Genomic DNA, 14518 nt, shown 5'->3' on the forward strand with positions numbered 1-14518 from the left:
TTATAGGTGTGAGCCATCGGAGCCGGGCCTAATGCTACTTCTTAAGAAATTAATCTTAAGAATTGCACGGGTCGGGAGCAGGACCTTGGGGCGGAAGCGATGAGCAGGCCCATCCGGGTAACAGCGGGGAGTGGGCGGCTGCCCGTGGCGGCTCACCTGGCACTGTGGAGGCTGAAGACGAGCTTGGTCTGGCTACTGTGGCTGCGTAAGACTGAGGTAAGGAAGGTCTGAGGTCATTCTCTTTGCTCTCTTCAGCTGTTCCTGAGCCAAGCAAGCTGTGTGCAGTAGTTAAAGGGGGGAGGTGGGGAGGAAGGAGAGAAATCACCTGATGTCCAGAACATCTTCAAAAGGCAAGGCGGAGCAGGGGCATCATGCTCAAGTCCCCGGAGGTGAATGACAGCCCTGCCGCTGTGCCCTGCTGTCTTTATGACATAAAGAGGCTTAGCTCATCAGGGATCAGTCGTGCAACTTCAAATGACCCCCAAATGCTCATTATGCTGAGTGAGCTAAGCTCCCCCCCCCACTGCATGTGGGAGGAGGCAGGGGTGAAAGCACAGAGGCAGCCCCCCCCCCCCAATCCTGTCCACAGCAGGACAAGCAGTCGGCCTGTGTTTGTCACTGCAGTTTAGATAATGTCCCAGTTCAATTCTGGGGACAATTTTTTTCCCAGTCATGATGGGGCCTGGACACAGTCCCTGGGCTCTTCAAGAATAGTGCTTTACCACTTTGAGCCACAGCTCCATTTTGTTTTCTCGTGGCTAACTGGAGATAAGAATCTCATGGACTTTTCTGCTTTGGCTGGCCTTGAACTACAATCCTCAGATCACAGCCTCCTGAGTAGTTAGGATTATAGGCTGTGCTACCCATGCCCAGCAATTCTGGGAACTTTTAAAAATAATTATCTTCAAATAGTCGGCCAAGACTTGAATTTAACATGTCCGTTATGTGTACAATGCATTTTGATCAGTCACCCTTTCCCTGAGTATTTTTCGAGACCTACTGTGTACGTAGGGCCTGCGTTAGCTGAGCAGGAGGTGTTTCATTCGCAGTGCTCGGCATCTGGACACGGTGGGCCTGAGGGGCCCTGACACAGTACCTGACCAAACTGAGAGTCCCCTGAGGGCTGGCCATCATGACAGCTGGGGCAGGGGGGTCACAAGGAGCCAGGGAGGAGGGGACTGAGAGCGTCCTGGCTGGACTTGGTTCTTGGAGCCATGACAGCTCTCCACACCCATTCCTGAACAGCTGTCTGTGCCAATTAGACTCTTCACCTGTGAGTTTTGATTAAGACACAGTCTCCGCCATCCTGAGGGTCCAGATTGTAGATGTAAAGGTGTCCATCCGAGGAGGCCACAAGCAGCCTTGGCAATTTCTGGATCCTACAAACCAAGGGAAACAGGAGCTGTGATCACAGGGACACAAGGAGCAGCCTCCTTCAGCTGACCTGTCGCCAGTTCCTCTCCAGCTACAGACAAATCTCAGTTCACTGATGGGCAGAAGGGCTGCCGGCCATGCTCATCCGAGGATCTACTTCCAGGATGCTTTCTGCTCTTTGAATGTAATCATATGGACAGGGAAAAAGAATCCCATGTTCAGGCACTATCCTCCCCTGAAAGTGACCACAGGAGACACACGGGCTCACCAAAGCAGAGACAGTCTCTTTCTTATTGTGTCTCCATCTTCACAGTGACAAGAAATGGGGAAAGCATATGATTGCCTTCACCGTCTTTGCTGGTTAGGCTTACAAGTTTGTTTTGGATTACTATTTTGAGACATGGTCTCTCTGTGAAGCCCAGGCTGGATTTGAATTTGTGTTCTTCCTTAAATTCAGCTTCCTCAGTGACAGGATTACAAACCTATACCACACCTATTCCTAAACCTGCTACAATTTGTGAAAAAATGTATTTTTTTTTAATGCTCCACTTCTTTAACTCCTTAAACCTCTTAAAACACCTGTCAGCCCCATGGTGTCTGAGTGAAGACAACAGGCCTGGAGGATTTTTAAGTAACCACACATAAGGAGGAATTGTTTCCAAGACGGTATCCTCAACCAGAAGGATAAGATTCCCACGCTAGCTTCCAGCCCAACCCCTCATTAACGTCAGAGAGCATGACTGGCTGGCTGTGCTCAGCCGGCTTTGTGGGCCTCTTTTCCTTTATTCTCTTCCGACCATGGGAGATCCCAAGCTTTGGGAAGGCGCCCTCCAGGGTGAGCTGGGCGAGGGCTCCATACATACGTACGTCGAGAGGGTGCAGATATTCTTCTGCCCCGAGAAGTTCAGGCGGCCTGTGGCGAAGGCCCTGTCCTGGTTCATCATGTCGGATACCTGGGCGGGGAGGTAGTTGGTGGCAGCCATGAACATCTTCCCCATGTAGCCACTCCACGTGGACGGCTCTTCCGGGTGGCTGGAGAGGCAACGCAGAGGACAGGATGAGCCGGCATCTGCTTGGTGATCTCCACACCCCACCCCTGCGGCAGGCAGACACGGCCTGAGCCGAATGTTCTAGCTCCCCGAGCCCTGTCAGTTGGGTAATAAGGGAAGATCACCGAGGCCCGCTTGTCCTTCAGAGGAGCCATCGTCCAGGAGCTGTTAAGAGGTTCCTGTGCTTTCTCACATTAAGAGTGTATCTGACGATTAGTCTGATATCTAGACATCCCAAAGAGGGCAGGGGTAGAGAATGAGATGGACTTGCTGTGTGGGTGCCCGCCAGCCTGGGGCAGACCCGCAGGGAAAGGCCTCAGGGAAGGCCACACGAGGGCCACCCAGGCTTCCGGCAAGACACCCTGGGTGGCATCTGATCACAGCCATGGAGTCAGCCGGGCATCCAGGTGACCCAAGGAGAACTGTGTGGTCCTCTGCTGTCACGGGGCTCCATCCCAAGGCCTCCAGCAGATGGGGTGACAGCTCCCCTGGTGAGTGGCACCCCCATCTCTGTGTCCCAGAGCACCGGCTGCAGCTCGTGAGCGCCCGGCTCATTTCTCACCACATCACACTGGCCGGCTGGTCTCTGAGAACCCCCTGGACCCTCTCGACCCAGCCCTGCGCCCTGGGCTAGGATTTACCAGGTGAGCGACATGCTGGCCCTGCGCACAAGGTGGGGACACGCACAGATGTGCCATTGAGGAAGAGCCTTCTACAGCCTCTCCAGGACCATGCAGGAGGGACAGGGGACCCCGGGGTCCACGCCTCGTGCGTTCTGTTTCCTCACGAGTCCCTTTCTGGTGGCGTGTGGGGACGAAAGAGGCTCAGCAGAGAGCAAAGGGTGAGGCAGACGCGCTTGTGTACAGTGGGGTCTCTGGCTGGGGGCCCTTGTGAGGTTCAGGGGTGGCGCCCACTGAACTCTGAAGGCAAGGCAGGAGCTGGGCCTTTATTCCCAAGGGCAAAGAGAAATGAGAACTAAGAAGAGCCATGGCCAAAGGAGCATTTTCAGAAAACCCAGCAAGAAGGTAAGGGATGGAATGGTTAAAGGAGGCTAGAGCTAAGTACAGTGGCTCCCGCCCACCATCCTCACTGCCTGAGATTGGGGAACCACAGTTCCAGAGCAGCCTGGGAGCAAGTGTGCGAGACTCCATCTTAACCAGTGGCTGGGTGCCGTGGGGCCCACCTGTTACCCCAGCTGTGGAGGGAAGCACCACAGCTGAGGCCAGGGATGCAAACCGGTCATTCCGGCAACTCCGGGGGGCACAATAGGTGGATGGCTTTATGCCAGGCTAGAATTACTTGCAAGTAGATGATGCAAGGGGGGCTAAAGGAGTGACTCAAGTGGTAGAATGCCTGCTTAGCATAAAGTCCTGAGTTCAAACCCTACTACCAATGCCACACCCAATAAAGGTAATAAAATACAGTAAGCTGGGAAGAGCAGACCAAATATAAGCATAATGAAGTGGCCAGTGAGGCAGGACTGAAGCAAATGGGAGCCACAAGCCACACCATCCAGATACACTGACTCTTCACAGACCTGTCTAGTGGGGTCCCGGGTTTCTGCCCCTTGTCACCTGTGGCCACTGACTGACACAGGACAGCTGAAGGGACCATGGGTTTCCTGTCCTAAGCACCCATGACAGGCGGGGGCAGGCTGAGGCACCGGAGCCTCCTGGCCGTGGGTGGGGTGTGTGTGTGTGTGTGTGTGTGTGTGTGTGTGTGTGTGTGGTCTGGTGACAGATGGGCACTCTGCAGGGCTCAGCCTGCCACAGCAGAGAACAGTACAGGTGACAGAAAGCTCCAGAAGAGATCAGTGCTGTTTCAGAGGTTGTTTGGGGAGAGAGAAAAGTCTAGAAAGAAGATCTTATCTCTGAGAAAAGTGTGCAGAGGAAAAAAGTTCAGGGCAAACAAGAGGTTTGGAGATTCCCCTCTCTCCCCAACAGGTGTTAGAAGGGTCCTGGGAGACTGAGCAGGGGAGGGAGCAGCCAGCATTCCTAACACTGATGGAGGTGGGGGGAGGTGAGGGGAGGTCCCTAGGGAGGAGGGGGGCTGTGACATTCAGGGAGCCAAAGACCTGGTCTTTTGGGGGCAGGGGACCTGGGATGGCGCTTCAGAGAGGGAAGCAGACAAGGAGACAGCACTGCACTCTAGGACAGTAAGCCTGGCTGGGTGGGATTTATTACACGTGGTTGTGAGCAAGCATGGTCAAAAACTAGTTTTTAAAAGTTCAAAGGGCGTTTCACAGACAAGATTTTTATTTCCTGCGTGCACTACAGGAGAAGCCCTCAGCCAGCCCTAAGTAGTCAACAGGTGTGTTTGAATCGTGTTTAAATCATTGTGTGATCGCTTCTTGAGTGTTTCCCTGCCCTTAATTTTAGAAAGCAGGATTCCCCAAAAAGCAGACCATGCCCTACAAGGTGAAAGCGAATGTGCTTTCATTTCTGTGGTAAAGTGACAGTTTAAGGCTGGTGGAAGGCAGAATGTCCCTGGTGGAAATTGGATGGTCTTATGGGAAAAATAAAACCAGCCATCCTCAGGACAGTGCTGAGCTCTAGGCTTCAGAGCATGCCTGGCTCTTCCTCCAGGGTGGTTTCCTTAGAACCATAGGCACGCAGACACCAAGAGCCCGCCATACTCCAATATCAGAGGCTGGGGAACACAATACACTAAGAAGGCGGAGCAGGTGTTTTTCTCCTGAGAGTCCTCTCTGGATAGAAGGAAGAGAATTTCTCCCCCAGTCACGAGGGCAGAGCATGCGCTTGGGATGTGGCTAAGTCTCCAGTTCGTTCCCACTGGCGGGCTGGTGTACATCTGGTGGGTAAAATGTCATGCTTGGTGTGAACACTGGATCTGGAGACCAAGGCTGGTTTGAGTGGGTCACTGAATGTTTCAGAACCTGTTTCCCCAGTATCAAACTCCTGCCTTTCCTGCCTTTTAGAAATCCTGTGGGCACCAAGAGAGGAGGTGTGGGAAATGTTCTGTAGTGGCTCCAGCCCTGGGTAACAGTTATTATTAACCTTAACTCAATGCCTTCTTTCTGAGTGTAATTGGGCAAATCTCTAAAATGTCATGTTTCAGTTTCCTAGAATGGCCCTCAAAGGGACTGTCAAGAGGTACTTCAGGTGTCTTCAGTCTCCTAGAGAAAAGGTATCAACCAGCTAATTTGCCACTAGGATCAGAAAATGATGAGAAACTAAAGGATACACCACTGGCTACAAAGTAACCATTCTTTATACAAGCTGGGAGGAAGGGTGGGCCAATGGACACAGTCAGGGAGGATGGCTAGCACAGCTAGCAGAGAGGGGAACTTTTCTAGCTCAAACATAGTCACACACCTAGCTGGTACTAAGCAACAAACACACTCACACCCAACCATAGGCAGAAGTTCTAGGTGAGCCTCTTACAAACCAGTCCACACCCTGGCCTCCAACCTGTGGGGGTGCTGAGCTCACTCCATGCTGTGCCCTGTTATACTACAGCTCAAGTGACCTCAGGCCATTTGCCCAGGTGGGCTTGATCCAACCACATCTGCCCTTAATAACAGAGCACATGCCAGGTATGGTGGGGTGAGCCTGTAGCCCTAGCTACTCAGGAGGCTGAGATAGGAGGAGCACAGCTTGGATATTATAGCAAGCAAGCAAAACATGCCAGGAGCTGGTGGCTGGCGTCTTTAATCCTAGCTACTCAGAAGGCTGAGATCTGAGGATGGTGGTTTGAAGCCAGCCTGGGCAGGAAAGTCTGTGAGACTCTTAGCTCGAATTAACTGCCCAAAAGCAGAAACGCAGAGGTGTGGGTCAACTAGCAGAGCGTCAGTCTTCAGCGGGGGGGGGGGGGGGGGGGGGGGGGGGAGGAGGGGGGAGCTAAGAGACAGTGTCTAGGCCCTGAGGTCAGGCCCCAGAACTGACACATAAAAAACACCCCTTCTCTACAAAAGACTCCTCCTGCCTAGCCGGGGTGGGGCCCCGGGTTTGAACCTCCCTGAGTGGTGGCAGGGAACGAAGTGTGAAGGGCAAGTTGGACAAATGACTTCAAAGGAGTCAAAGGGAGGCGGCTGCTGTGGAGACTGTGTAGGAGGGAATGTGGGTGGCCTCCAAGAACTGACAGCAGCTCCCCAGCAGGATCACCACAGCCAGCAGGGAAGTGGAGAAGTCACAGCTCATCCAATAGGACCTGCACTCTTGTCAATAACAGCAATGAGGCTGGAGGAGGGCTCTGAGCCCCAGGCGAGAGCACAGATGGCAGCGAGACAGGGTCATCTCAGCCTTGGGAGTCCTTGAACCAAAGGACCATGCCATGCTTGGCTTTTAACCTCCTGAGCTGTGAGATCATGACTCTGTGCTGTTTGGAGACTTCAAGTTTGTAACAATTTGTTACTTCATCCATAGGAAACTAATACACATACACAGATACAACAATTGCTACAAAGTAGCACATACTTTACCCCTATCACCCTTCCCCCTTTACATTGTCTACCAAGCAGTCAATGGTGGCAGCAACAGGGACAATAATGCGTTGCTATGTTTCTAGCTAGGCTGGTTACACAGCCCACCCGCCAGTGCCTATGGGCCGGGCACTATACTAAAAGCTTTATATCCACACACTCATTCAGTCCTCATAAAAAGCTTATGATGCACATATTCCTAGGATTGCTTTACAGATGAGGAACCTGAAATTTGCCAACAGTAAACGACCTCTGCCAGGGGCAGAGCACAGGCCCAGAATTCATACTTGTGCATACGAGTCCAGCAGCGGATTGACATAGTAAGTCAGGCCAGATGTGCAGCATTTGGAAAGACAAGGAACCATCCATGCAGGCAGAGGAACCAGGTCCTGTCTCCTTCCATCCTCCTTTTTATTGCCCAACTTACCTATTGGCGAGCTGTTCCAGCTTGAAGATGTGCACGGTCTCTGTGTTGCTGGAGGCACACAGGAACTTCGAGTCCATACTGAAGACCAGCGAGCTGATCGTCACGTACCTACACATAGCAACACACAGCCCAGTGAGCTCCAACAGTGAGGGTCACCAGGAAAAGCATCTCAAAGGACCCAGGTATTCTAAACAACCCTTCCACTGCAATGAGGAAAAGAGGCACAAGATCATAGTCTTGAGGCAGGCGCCAGTGGCTCATGCCTGTCATCTTAGCTACTCAGGAGGCTGAGATCTGAGAAGCCCAGTTCAAAGCCAGCCTTGACAGGTAAGTCTGTGAGACTCTTAACCACCAAACAAAAAGCTGAAAGTGGAGCTGTAGCTCTAGTGGTAGAGTGTCAGCTTTGGGCAGAAAAGCTAAGGGAGAGTGCCCGGGCCCCGAGTTCAAGGTCCAGCACTGGCATGCGCGCGCGCGCGCACACACACACACACACACACACACACACACACACACACACACTGATGATGGTGCAAAGAAACAAGGCATGGCCCTTCCCCAGCCAGGAGACAGGGCCTCCCCTGCTCCTTCAGAGTCACCAGCTGCTCGGCACCTAGCAAGCCGCAGATGCTGTAGTGGGTAGAATCCAAACAGTCACACTTTCGTGGAGCGAATGAGGAATAATTTTGGGGTTGTGACTCGTAGCTCTCTGGTTTCTCCCAGCATACATCAAAAGAAAGGGCTCTCAAGGCTGAACTCCTGTGTTGAACGGCTTCACTGCTTTGCAGTTTTACTAAGTCCCATGAGCAGCAGCCAAGTCAATTGCCCAAGAAAGGACAATAATCCTGCCTCTGGATAAGAGGGGGGCCCAGGGCTGGCTGCTGCCCTCTCCTGTTAGCCAGGGCAGGGCCTCTGTGGGACTGGAAAGCGGGGTTAGCACAGAGCACAGACCTCTTCATTCCTCTTCGGAACTCATAGAGCTTTTGTCCATCAGGTACGGAGAACACCCGGATGACAGTGCCCTGGAAAAGACAGTGAGTGGTCATTTCCTAACCACAAGTAGCTCACAGCAGAGGTATCTCTCTAGAGAGCAGTTTGTTTGATTGGTTTTAAACATCGAACGGGAAGAGGGAGCACATTCATTGGCAGAGGGGCATTTTTGTTTGTACATATGTCAAAGAAGCAACTTTTGGAACCTTAACCACTGTCTCCTTTTCCCTCTCCACCTTGGCCCAATGCTCTCTGTGTGCCTGCAAGTATATGTGTGTGCATGGGGGTGTACATGTATGACGTGTGTTTGTGTATGTGTACATGTATGTATGCATGCATGCGTGTATATGTGAGTTATGTGTTCCCAACTGCCTTGCTTTCCTAGACTCTTATCTCCAGCTATGAAAACACGCCTGCTTTATATGGCAGTTGGAATTCATCTTCTATAATTATTCCAGTCAGGGGAGATCAATCTCTCTGGCTAGACAGCAAAGCATTTAGTTGAAACTGTGTTTATGAAATGGAGCATCTATCTCCATCTGTGGACAGATATGCATGCACATTTCTCAGTAAGATGGTACATTTGGGGGCAAACGTCTATGTCTTTCATAGCACGAATGAATCAATTGAATAAACGCATTATCAACTGCAATGTGCAGGGTTCTGAAATCCTTAAACTGATTCTGAGCCAGACACTGGTGGCTCCTACCTGTAATCCTAGCTATTCATTCATTAGGCTGAGATCTGAAGATCGAGGTTTGAAGCCGGGAGAGGAAGATAAACCTGAGAAACTCCATGCTGGAAGTGGTTCAAGTGGCAGAGTGCTAGATGTGAGCGAAAAAGCCAAGTGAGAGTATGGGGCCCTGAGTTCAAACACCAGTACTGGCGTGCGTGCATGCGTGCATGTATACACACACACACACACACACACACACACACACACACACAATCTGAGGAGGCCAAAGAGACTCATCAGACTTCATGAGGCGTGTTCAGATCTCTGGGCACCTCAAGAACCACCCAGTGAACCCGCAGACAGGAGGAGCTGCTGGAGCACACTTACTTTCTCTGACGCGCTCGCTAGTTTGAAGCCTGAAGGGTTGAAGGTGATGGCAGCCAGCGACCCCTCATGGGCCGCGATGGTGCAGACGGTTTTCTGGTGGTGAGAAGTAGGAATGGATATTGGGTAGTTTTCCTCTCCCTCTCCTTCCCCTTTCCTGCCTTCTCCCTCCTCTGCTGGGCTCCCTTTGTCACCGTCTCCACCAGGCCACTTACACATTAGCTGAACAACCTTTTCTTGGGCAGCAAGGAAGCCTTGGGGGAACAGAGAGCAGGAGTGTGGGACCGCGGCTTGCCACATCAGGCCACAACTGGGTCCAGTGTGACCCAGTCAGACAACTCAGCCACCAGCTGGCTACAGAGGTTCTGGTACCTGGCTCCAAGACTACTATTGGCTGATAAGAGTCCCAGGGTAAACCTCATTACTTTGTCCTCTACCCAACCAGGAGTAGGAAACTCCCTTCCGTACCTTACCCCACCCAGCAGGCCTTCCTTATCTCCATTCACCACAGGGTCAAGGAAAGAGGAGCCACGGTCAACTTACCAAGCAGTTGCCATGATAAAGCACAATCTCGCCTGTTGTCTGGCTTCCAGGATAGGCCAGGTAAGAATTGCTAGGGTTGATGGCAAGGGCACACAGACCTGGCAAAGAATAAAGGAGATGAAGTCTGTGTCCAAAGGTAGGTACCAGAAAATAGCACAGCTAGAGTGCCACCTACTGGTGAGGGGAGGAACGGCTTGGAGGCCTTGACTTTCTGGTGGTTATTCTAAGAATTTCAATAAAGCAAAGTCAGTGAGTGAACCCTGGCCAGTTCCTCTCCACAGCTAAGCAATCAAAATGGAGAAAATTAACAATGGTCTCCTTCATGCTTTCACTCTGGGGCTCTAAAACAACATCAACTCATTTTCCAAGTCCCATTACCTTCTAGGAGTACAAGAAAATGTACTAGAACTTCCTATCAGAAAAGGCAAGTGTGTGCTAGCCTGCCGATGACTGACCTTACACAGCTGCCAAGAAAACTCGGGCTAGAGGATGGAGGAAGCATGAATGCCCTGCTTCGATAAGGAAATGGTGCCTGAAGAGGTGAAAGGTCACTGTATCTGCATAAGTCAAGACTTCCAGTGGGGTCTTTGAAGCAAACCAAGTACACATGACATTTGGGACTGAAGATGCTTTGACATCTTCTAGAAGCACAAACAGGCCGAGCCACTGAGATCACTTAAGCCATTTTAATTTACTAGGGGACTCAGGAGGTGGGAGAGATGGTCCCAACAGCATCGAAGTAAAGACTTTTCACAATAAATTAGATTACGAGTGTCATACACCGTGAATTCAAAGAATCCCACACAACTAAAGTGTTACTAGAATAGGGACTCTTGAGAAGATTATGCAAGGGAGACTTATTTTGGAAAAAAAAAAGCCAGGGCAGGTGGCTCACACCTGTAATCTTAGCTACTCACAAGGCTGCAATCTGAGGATCAAGGTTTGAAGTTAACTCTGGCACAAACATGTTTGAGACTCTTAGTTCCAGTTAACCACCAAAAAGCGGGAAGTGGCTCAGTAGGTACAGTGCTAGCCTTGCACAAAACAGCTTGGCGCCCAGGCTTGGCACACACACAAAAAGGGGTGACTGATATCTATGTTACAAGCTAGTATGTAAAGTGTGTTTTTGTTGTTGCTGTTTTTCATGCAAGAACTGGGCCTGGGTACTGTCCCTTTCTCACTCAAAGCGGGTGGCTCTACCATTTGAGCCACAGCTCCACTTTCAGGTTTTTGTTTTTATTTTGGTGGTTAATTGGAGATAAGAGTCTCACAGACTTTCCTGTCCAGGCTGGCTTCAAACCATGATCCTCAGATCTCAGCCTCCTGAGTAGCTAAGATTACAGGCATGAGCCACCAGTGCTCAATTGAAGTGGATTCTTATATAAGAGTATAAGGAAAACTTTAGATCCATCTGAACTTTAGATACCTCTGCAGGGGAGAGAAAATGGAGAAAGCAAACTAAATGATGAAAACTAGAACTAGATCTTGTTTCCTGTTCTGGCTTTGCTGAGCATATAGCCAAGCCTGCGCTCTTATTGCCTGCCACACAACTCCAGGAGGACCACGGTGGGGCCCTGGCATCACTGCAGGCCCTGGCATTGCTGGAACCCCTCATCTGTACAAGGTCATTCTGGCCCTGGCCTTAGAAGAGGCCGCTTACACCTTCCCAGTTTTGCTCTGAGATCTCTAACTCCCAGTCCCATCCGAGTTCATTCAATCCACATGTAATTCCAAGGGCAGCTAGGCAGGCAGAAGGCACTCTGGCCCTGGAGAACTCAGGAGATGGCAGGCGCTTGCCCAAGGGTTCCCATAGGAGCAGAAGCAGAGAAGTGAAGACAGAATGCGTGAGCAAGGTGTTATAACGCACTCCTGTAATCCCAGTTACCCATGAAGCAGAGGTGGGAAGATCAAGGTCTTAAGTTGACCCCAGACAAAAGCTCAAGACCTTATCTGAAAAAGAAATTAAATATTCCGCTGGAATCCTCCCATGGATATGTTCTCATATATGTTTGTAATTTAAATCTAACTTCCACATATGAGAGAAAGCATGCACCATTTGACTGCCTGAGCCTAACTTACTTCACTTAACATTTTTTTCTAGGTCTATCCATTTAATAAACCAAATATGAAAAAGGCTGGGAGTAAGGCTCAAGCAGTAGAGCACCTGCTTAACAAGCTCAAGGCCTTGAATTCTGAATTAAAAAGTGAATGTATAGAAGGACTTGAGACTAGCTGAGATGTTACAAATACAGGGTAATTACTAAGGGGATCTCTGTGCTTAGGTTTGAAAAGAGCAGTTAAACTCAGAGGGTGCTACGACATGTCACCCACTAGGATGGCTACAGAAAGAAAGACAGATTACCAGTCTTGGCAGAGACTGGAGGACTGTCTACTGCCAGAGGGAACAGAAATGGGGCACTGCTTTGGAAAGCAGTCTGGCAGTTCTTCAAAAGTTAAAACATGGTGTGGGTGTTGTAGCTCACACCTATAATCCTAGCTACTTGGGAGGCTGAGATCTGAGAATTGCAGTTTGAAGCCAGTCTGGGCAGTTAAGTCTGTGAGACTGTTAGACTGTTACCTCCACCAAACTACCAAAAAAAATCACAAGAAAACAAAGAGGAGGAGGAGGAGGAGGAGGAGGAGGAGGAGGAGGAGGAGGAGGAGGAGGAGGAGGAGGAGGAGGAGGAGGAGGAAAAGAAAGCTGGAAGTGGAGCTGTGGCTCAGTGGTAAAATGTTAGTCTTGAGCAAAAGAGCTCAGGGCAAGAGCTCAGGCTCTGAGTTCAAGCTCCAGGACCAGCACACACACATACATACACAAATGTTAACTATGAGGTTATCATATTCATATACATCTAAAAGAAATGATTAAAGCATATGTCTGTGCATGAATATTGCATATAAATGTTCACTGAAGCATTTTTTTCTCACTGTAGAGACAAGGAAACATGTGGCTCATGCCTGTAATTCTAGTTTCTCAGGAGACTGAGATCTGAGGATCATGGTTCTAAGCCAGCCCAAACTCTTATCTTTTATCTCCAGCTCAGACTCCTATCTACAATTAACTAGTCAAAAATCCAGAAGTGTTGGGGCTGGGGATATAGCCTAGTGGCAAGAGTGCCTGCCTCGGATACACGAGGCCCTAGGTTCGATTCCCCAGCACCACATATACAGAAAACGGCCAGAAGCGGCGCTGTGGCTCAAGTGGCAGAGTGCTAGCCTTGAACGGGAAGAAGCCAGGGACAGTGCTCGGGCCCTGAGTCCAAGGCCCAGGACTGGCCAAAAAAAATAAATAAATAAAAATCCAGAAGTGGTGCTGTGGCTCAAGTGGTAAAAAGTTAGCCTTGAGCCAAAAAAGCTATGGGATAGTGCCCAGGCCCTGAGTTCAAGCCCCAAGACTAAAATACACACACAAAAATGTGGAAACAATTCAATGTCTATTGGCTGATGTATGGATGAACAAAGCATGACATATACTTGAAACAGAATATTATTTGGCAGTTAAAGGAATGAAGTATGAAAGTATGTCACAGAATGGATGAGTCTCATAAACGTTATGTTAAATAACAGAACTCAGTTAGAGAAGACTATGTATTGTAGGAACCCACAGAAATGAAAGGTCTTGAACAGATACATTCATCGACAGAAGAGGTCTGCTGTAACTCCCCCACAGGTGGAGAAGGGCCTGCCATCAATTCAGGAACCACGGCATAGCATGCTGGACTTTGAAGGAAGTCTCACTTCTTTGTCATTCATACACTGACATTTCTAACACAGGACTTCAAAATGTTAGGCAACTTGGAAGGAAGCTGATTTATAAAACTGACTTGTAATATGCATCTCCCTCTGGAGTTGATTCATGTCTCTGTGTTGATCAATGTCTCAAAAGAAACTTTATAGGTCAGGTGCCGGTGGCTCACACCTGTAATCCTAGCTACTCAGGAAGCTGAGATCTGAGGATCATGGTTCAAAGCCCGCCTGAGCAGGAAAGTCCCTGAGACTTATCTCTAATTAACCACTAAAAAGTTGAAGTGGAGTTGGGGTTCAGGGGGTAGAGCACTAGCCTTGAGCAAGAAAGCTAAAGGACAGTATGCCGAAACCCTTAGTTCAAGCCCAAGTACCAGCAACACACACACACACACACACACACACACACACACACACACACACGTAGCTCAGTGGTATAGAGTGTGCCTAGCAATAATGAGACCCTGGGTTCAATCCTAGCACCACATATACGAACTGCTTTCCAACTTCTGAAAACAAAAGGAGAACAATCTCCTGGGTGACTGTGAAAAGGAGCTGTTTACAATGTCCCGTGCCCCCCTTCCCCCCTGCACATTATCATTTGCTGCAAGCGGATGGGCCAGGGAATAAACCAGGCTCTGTCCCATGATCCTCTTGCTGTGTGATCTAGAGGCTTCTTCTATGCCCTCAGTAGGTGAGAAGCTTTTTGCCCCAGCCACCCTTGGCTGCTCTGCAGCTGGCCTGACTGAGATTTCCACCCTTCGCTGCTCAGGGCACACACACTGCTGTGCTGTCAGGAAATTCACCCTGAGCCCTGACCGGTCACTCCAAAGGAAACAGCCCATCATCTCTGCCACGATGGGAACATGCAAGACACAGCCAGCAGCGACAGA

At 50.0% G+C, this 14518-nt stretch overlaps 1 protein-coding gene across 2 annotated transcripts in view; it reads right to left on the reverse strand.

Moving 5' to 3' along the window:
• The window catches only part of Wipi1 (WD repeat domain, phosphoinositide interacting 1), a 35273-nt gene that overhangs the window by 5108 nt on the left and 15647 nt on the right, over positions 1 to 14518 (reverse strand). For both annotated transcript variants that reach the window (XM_048367137.1, XM_048367138.1), the window contains exons 5-11: positions 9882 to 9979; positions 9342 to 9434; positions 8240 to 8310; positions 7292 to 7399; positions 2242 to 2406; positions 1272 to 1379; positions 157 to 275 (exon numbers count right to left, since the gene is read on the reverse strand). In XM_048367137.1, coding sequence (XP_048223094.1) covers positions 157 to 275; positions 1272 to 1379; positions 2242 to 2406; positions 7292 to 7399; positions 8240 to 8310; positions 9342 to 9434; positions 9882 to 9979 — 762 coding nt within the window. The remainder of the gene's footprint in view (positions 1 to 156; positions 276 to 1271; positions 1380 to 2241; positions 2407 to 7291; positions 7400 to 8239; positions 8311 to 9341; positions 9435 to 9881; positions 9980 to 14518) is intronic.

The sequence above is a fragment of the Perognathus longimembris genome, chromosome 17 (genome assembly GCF_023159225.1).
Source record: "Perognathus longimembris pacificus isolate PPM17 chromosome 17, ASM2315922v1, whole genome shotgun sequence".
Taxonomy (NCBI): domain Eukaryota; kingdom Metazoa; phylum Chordata; class Mammalia; order Rodentia; family Heteromyidae; genus Perognathus; species Perognathus longimembris.